Here is a 7,211-nt window from a genome sequence, read left to right on the forward strand (position 1 = left end):
ACATCCAGTTCAAGTGGAGCCTGAATGATACCAGTTGGAAACCATTTGGCAGTCAAGTGGAACCAGATGGCAGGCAGATCCAGTTCAACTGGAGACTGGGTAAAGCCAGTTGGAAACCACTTGGCAATCAAGTGGAACCACTTCACTCTAAACCGGAAACAATTTGTTCCACTTTAAACCACTCTGGCATGCAAATGGATCCACTTCAGATTTCAGTTCAGATTTTCACCTGGGTAATATAGTGTGGAAACACTACAAGTACACAATACTATGTTCATGTATATGTCAGAATATATTTGTGAGTTATAGAACTGATTTTAAAACAAAATTTTGTAGGAAAAGAAAGATGGCTTCAGTACGCAAGCATGCAATGGGCGAGCAAGCCACGCCGTGTTGTCCACGCCTGTAGACTACCTCGGCTCATTCTCATTATGTTGGATGCACATGTGACTTATTATGGTCAACAGCCGGCGTACTCTACTTTTCTGAAAATTTAATCATGAATTACTAACATATCCATTTGACTTTATTTATGAGAAATTCACCTGTGTTATTTTATCTAAGAGTTGCGAAAGACAAAAGCAATGGTTTGACAAGATAACACGGGATTGTTTTAAAAAGTGAATGTATTACGATTTCGGGGCCACCTATCCTATATGTCTACAACACAGGGCACTTGTATTTGCAGCGATATAGAACCACACATTCAAGCACGTGCATCTCAAACATATGATGACCTAAACGACGAGATGTAGCCGAGACACACCCGAACAGAAACATCTAAGCTTCCAACCCATCCGCGCACAACCAAGTCGCACATGACAAACCATAGAACCCCACCTAGCAATCCTCAATGGCACGCGCTTTTGTATGTGCAATGACGATTATGTAACACATTTCAACGCTTATTCCAAAGCTAATCAGCCGGGTCCCGATACTTAAACAACTGTTGCTAACTCTAGCGAATCTCACTCTCCTCTCGTGATCGAGTTTCGTTCCTTTGTTTGAACGGATCGCAAAGGATTTTCAAACTTCACGCATGCACTTTGCAATCACAGATAGCATTCCGTATCACTTCATTATCACATCAAAACATATATTTATATGTTCACCTTTCATTATCGGCACATTGGCGGGACAACAGTCCATCGTTTCTTCGCCAGCAGGCATGAACAGCCGTTGAGCTAAAATCGTCCACCGATCCTTCGTTGGAAGTGCCAGCTCCTTGACAGTGTAGTAACTACCTCCACTTTGTCCGCATATATCACGAGTTCATGCACTGCACGCAGATTAAAATACGTTGTGCAGCCAAGAAAGGTTTTGCTGAAAAAGGAAATTGATCACACAGAAACAACGTGCTTCGCAATCGTCCGCCATAACTACCCAAAGCCAAAAACATAGCGACACGTAGCCCCCTAGGCGAAGTGCATCTAGCAACAGGTAATTTTTAAATATTATTTCTCACCGACTTTTGGCTTTGCGCAAATGATTAACCATCATTTTTCTTAAACTAAATAACAGTGCCCCATAATATTAATCAGATTGCCATATGTTGACGACCATCGCCATTCTTAGACGGCAGTTTGTCTGTTTCGGTTTCTATTGTATTGTTGCATTTTCGTGTTATGAAAACACCGTTCCACGGAAAATATTACGCCAATTATGTGCGTGTATTTGTGTTTATGATTATAGAACGCTCAGTTCAAGGCATTGAGAATGATGTCAAATCACGACAAGGATAACTCGTGGTATCTCCAGAAAATCGCCACGCGAGCGGCACCCAGAAAACGATATATGAACAAAGGACCAGCATAGCCTATGCGTTACTTCAATATTGTTTGCCTATTTTTAGATCCCTATCATGCGTCAACAAATCAATATCGAATTATTTTATTCATGCACTGTAAATCGTTTTACACCTTAAAGGGTGTAAATCGAAATGTTCATGGCGCACACCTTTTAAGGTGTATTTTAACACCCTCATGGCAATTGGGGTGTATAGGGTGTAACGCCGAATAAAACTGCCGGGTAACTGTGTATTCACAATTACCAGCATATTGCATATAATCATCACATTTAGGTCCATATATGTATGCACATCAAGGTGATTAAATATGTGTGTAAACATGCACAGCCGACAGACAATCATGTATGGCATGGCAGCTGTGCATGGCAATGAAGCATGGCAGGTGTATATGGCTTTTCGTGAAATTGTAGACCTTCTCATGAGCAGCCATATGCATGTTCATTACTTAGAACGTTGCATATTTATTCGTTTCTTCAAGGCTTTGCAGTGTTGCACCCCAAATATCTAACCCCTGTAAAATGCATTACATTGTTCATTATCCGCGACTCATCAGGATGTTTGGTCCTCTCCTAGCTGTATGGTGTATGCGTTTCGAAGGGAAACACCAGCATTTTAAAGATGTTGCTAGAAAAACTCGATATTTTAAGAACATAACCCTTTCATTAGTAAGAAGACATCAATTTTATCAAATGTATGTGTGGTAGCAGCCCTTCATCAGAAATGCCACATCTACTGATGGTTCCAAGGAGATTCTACTTCAACATGCCCCAGAAGCAATTCAGAGTTACATTCATGACCGTGATGTTCACGCAGAGTCTATAGTCTATGTCAAAAGTGCAGTTGATAATGATAACACTGTCGCGTGTTGAGTGAGGCCAGGAGACAAAAGGCGTCAAGTCGGACCAAACTATTTTATTGACCGTTCGGGCCGGTCGCTCGAGTAGAAGAAGAAGTAACTAGCTCGCGTCTCGTGAGCGCGAGATGGCAGGGCACAAACAGGGTCATGTGGCCAAAGGCGATGTTGGTGCAGCTAGTGCTGCTACATCATCCTCCCTCCCCTGGAGAAAAAATGATGCTGAAGCTGCAGGCTGGATAGTGCGGTGCAGATCCCACGATACGTGCTTGCTTGAAGCTGGGTGCAGTGGGAAAGATCTAGATATGGCTGAGGGGGCGGTACGATCGTCATGCTGTGTGTCAGACTTGTTCGTATCTGAAGAAACTTCCAGCTGGGTGAAATGCGCCAGAGATGAGGGGTCTAGGTGAGCGGGCTGCAGCCTATCGATGGAGATGTTGTCCTCGCGGCCATTAAGCTGTACACGGTAGAACTTGGCGTATCGGTGCAGAACTTGAAAGGGGCCGTCGAAATGAGGCTGAAGAGGCTTACGAACGGCATCCCGGCGAATAAAAACATGTGTACAGCTTTCAAGCTCTGGGCTGATGAAGGGATGGCTACGAAGGCTTCGTCGGGTTGGGGAAGGGCAGAGCTGGGACATTGTCAAACGGAGTTGGTGAAGGAATGACGATGGCTCGGCTGCTTCGGGGCGCACAGGATGGAAGAATTCTGACGGCAAACGTAGTGACGTCCCGTAGACGAGTTCTGCGCTGGAGGCGCCGATGTCTTGCTTGAGGGCTGTCCGAATACCGAGCAGCACTGTAGGAAGAGCGGCGAACCACTGGGTACGCTCACGCGCGCAGGAGAGGGAGGCCTTAAGGTGACGGTGAAAACGCTCAACGAGCCCGTTTGCTTGGGGGTGGTATGAGGTGGTTCTTATACGATGTGTGCCGAGGGTCTCCAAGAGCTGGGTGAACAGCCTGGCTTCAAACTGGCGGCCGCGATCTGTGGTAAGGGTAGCAGGCACACCAAAACGGGCTATCCAGCCGTGCAAAAAGGCTTCGGCAACGGTCTCGGCGGTGGAATCGGCGATGGGAATTGCTTCTGGCCACCTCGTAAATCTGTCAACGCATGTTAACAGGTATGAATGACCATGCGACGGGGAAGCGGGCCCACGAGATCGATGTGCACGTGCGAAAATCGGGCGTCAGGGAGCGGGAATGCTGCTAAAGGTGCCTTGTTGTGCCGGTTGACTTTCACACGTTGGCAGACGAGGCAAGCGCGGGTCCATGCCCGAACGTCGGCGTTCATCGATGGCCATATAAAGCGGGTGGTGAGCAGCTTCTGCGTGGCGCGGATACCAGGGTGGGCTAGGGCATGCACGCTATCAAAGACAAGGCGACGGAAAACCTGCGGAATGAACGGCCTGGGTCTGCCCGTGGAGATGTCGCAAGTTAACTTGAGGAGCGATCCGGGCAGAGGCACCTCTTCGAAAGAAAGAGTGGTGGCAGAATCTCGCAGTTTCCGAAGCTCTTCGTCTGACTGCTGCGCCTCGGCGATCTTGGAATAGTCCATCGTCAACTTCGGAAAGGTGACAGCATCGACGTGCATCCTGGACAGAGCATCCGCTACAGGGTTGTCGGTTCCGTTCACGTGGCGAATGTCGACGGTGAACTCACTTATGAAGGCCAGCTGCCGGGCTTCACGGGGAGTGTAACTGTCGGCAGCCTTGGAGAGGAACGCGTAAGTCAAAGGCTTGTGGTCTGACAGGATGTAGAACGTTCTTCCTTCGACGAAATACCGGAAGTGGCGGATGGCTAAATAAGCAGCGAGCAGCTCACGGCCAAACGCGCTGTAGCGGGACTGCGCTGGAGAGAGCTTCTGCGAGAAGAAAGACAAAGGTCTCCACTGCCCGTCGATGTACTGCTGTAAGACACCGCCAACAGCATGGTCAGAGGCGTCAACCATGATGTTAGTTGGCGCGCCGTGTTTCGGGTAGACGAGGACAGTAGCGTCTGCAAGGGCTTGTCTGGCAGCGAGGAAAGCGGTGTTCGCTTCTTCCGTCCACGAAAACGGCGTTGAAGATGGCGTGCCGCGCAGCATGTCTGTCAGAGGTCGCAAAATGCGCGCACAGCATGGAATAAATCGTCGATAAAAGTTCACCATTCCCAAAAACTCTCGCAGCTTACGCAGTGACGTTGGCGTTGGGAAGTTGCGTATGGCAAGAACTTTGTGGTCGAGAGGGCGGATGCCGTCGCTGCTGATTAGGTGCCCGAGGAACTCCAGCGATGGCTTGCCGAACTCGCATTTTTCGGCGTTCACAACAATGCCGAACTCTTGGAGACGCTGGAAAAGCGCGCGAAGGTGGTCTTCGTGCTCCTCGGGGGACCCGCTGGCAACGAGGATGTCATCTATGTAGGCAAACGCAAATGGAAGGCCGCGCAGCACTTGATCCATAAAACGTTGGAAGGTCTGGGCGGCGTTTCGCAGACCAAAGGGCATCCTGAGATATTCGAACATGCCGAATGGTGTAACGATGGCAGTCTTGGAAACGTCGGAGGGTTGTACTGGAATGTGATGGTAAGCTTTTACCAAATCGACCTTGGAGAACATGGTCATGCCGTGGAGATTGGAGGCGAAATCGTGAACATGCGGGATGGGATAGCGATCTGGCACAGTAACCTTGTTAAGGGCTCTGTAGTCGCCGCACGGCCTCCAATCTCCGGTCTTCTTCGGTACCATGTGCAAGGCTGATGACCAACTGCTGGAAGAAGGCCGGACGATTCCAAGCTGGAGCATGTGTTGGAATTCCTTTTTCGCAATGGCGAGGCGCTCGGGGGCCAGGCGACGAGGACGGGCATGTACGGGAGGACCTGTAGTGACAACGTGGTGAGTCACTGTGTGCATCACGGGCTGCTCGGTGTTACATGGCTTCAAGAGGGATGGGAACTCCTGTAGGATGGCGGAGTATGGACAGTTTCCAGCCTTGAAGCGGGCGATGCGGCTGCACACTGAATGGCGACAGGGAATGCCGTTGACGCGAAACTGGGTTTCTGCATCCCAGAGCAAGCGTTTTTTCATGTTCACCATGAGACCGAAATGGCTCAGAAAGTCTGCTCCCAGAATAGGGTACTGCAAGTCAGCCACAAGGAAAATCCATGCGAAGGAGCGGCGGAGGCCCAAGTCGAGAGTGAGGGAATGCTCTCCGTACGTCGCAATCGGCGTGGAATTAACAGCTTGCAGGGTGCGGGACGTTGGCTTGCGTGGTGAACGAAAAAGAGAGGACGGAAGCACACTGACGTCAGCGCCGGTGTCAACAAGAAACTTTAGCCCGGAATTGTTGTCAAGAACAAAGAAGAGGCGGGATGGACGAGTGCCAGAGTCACCAGCCGCCATATCTAGTGACTGGCTCGGGAGTTTCCCTGGAAGGTGCATGGTGGTGTACAGTTGCGAGCCTTGGTGCGGAAACGGCGATGATACCAGCAAATTCCAGCTGGAGATGGGGAACGTCGATGCGCGAAGCGGGATCGGCGTGAAGACGGAGAAGGACTGCAGTGGCGGAGGGCTGCAACCTCCAGCTGCAGGTTGGAGATCTGTTCCACGAGCTGAGAAAGGTCCACTGCTTGCGGCGAGCTGGAACCAGTAGCCGTAGGCGGAGAAGGGGGGTGCGAGGCAACAGCTGCGATCTGCGGTGGTGCCATTTCCATGATTTTGTCGGCAAGGTTGGCCAGGTCGTTCAGGCTCATGGTGCCAGCAGCGGCTAAAACCATGCAGACATTGGGCGGCAACCGCTGGAGGAAGAGTTGGCGGAGCAGGGAATCGTCGATTACGGCGCTGTCGGGACGGTCGCCGAGCAGTTGGCGCATACGCCGTAAGAGCTGAGAAGGCGCGCGATCTCCGAGTTCTTCTTGGGTCAGCAGGCGCTGGAATCGCTTTTGCTCCGACATAGATGTCCGGCGAATTAATTCAGTCTTGAGCACGTCATATGGTGATTGTGTCGGTGGGGAGGCAACCAAGTCGCGCACCTCGGAAGCATCAGTAGGGGAAAGTGCGGCAACGACGTGGTAGAACTTCGTCAGTTGGTCACTGATGAGACGAAGGGCGAATTGGGCGTCAGCTTGCCCGAACCATACGACGGGATCGGCGGCCCAAAACGTCGGCAGCTTGATAGCGACGGCGGAAACTTGCGGTGGGGGCAACAGGGGCGCCGCAATAGCGGGCACCGCAACGTTCTGTTGCTGTGGTCCTGGGACTTGCTGGACTGGCGGAAAGTGGCCTGCTGGTCCTGGGAGAGGGCCAGTAGCAGAAGGGGGTCCAGTGGCCATCACGTCCGGGTCACCAGTTGTCGCGTGTTGAGTGAGGCCAGGAGACAAAAGGCGTCAAGTCGGACCAAACTATTTTATTGACCGTTCGGGCCGGTCGCTCGAGTAGAAGAAGAAGTAACTAGCTCGCGTCTCGTGAGCGCGAGATGGCAGGGCACAAACAGGGTCATGTGGCCAAAGGCGATGTTGGTGCAGCTAGTGCTGCTACAACACATTTGCTGTTGGCTGTGTTGTTTCCAAAGAATCTTCC

General features: G+C 50.8%; 1 protein-coding gene across 1 annotated transcript; it reads right to left on the minus strand.

Moving 5' to 3' along the window:
• Positions 1-6,037: 6,037 nt before the first annotated feature.
• Positions 6,038-6,964, minus strand: LOC135374378 (uncharacterized). Its single transcript, XM_064607361.1, has one exon. The coding sequence runs from the start codon at positions 6,962-6,964 to the stop codon at positions 6,038-6,040; it is 927 nt and encodes a 308-aa protein (XP_064463431.1).
• Positions 6,965-7,211: the final 247 nt, after the last annotated feature.

The sequence above is a fragment of the Ornithodoros turicata genome, unplaced genomic scaffold (genome assembly GCF_037126465.1).
Source record: "Ornithodoros turicata isolate Travis unplaced genomic scaffold, ASM3712646v1 Chromosome55, whole genome shotgun sequence".
NCBI lineage: Eukaryota > Metazoa > Arthropoda > Arachnida > Ixodida > Argasidae > Ornithodoros > Ornithodoros turicata.

Coding starts and splice junctions, on each gene's coding strand:
- LOC135374378 (XM_064607361.1), bottom strand. CDS start 6,964: ATGGCCACTGGACCCCCTTCTGCTACTGGCCCTCTCCCAGGACCAGCA.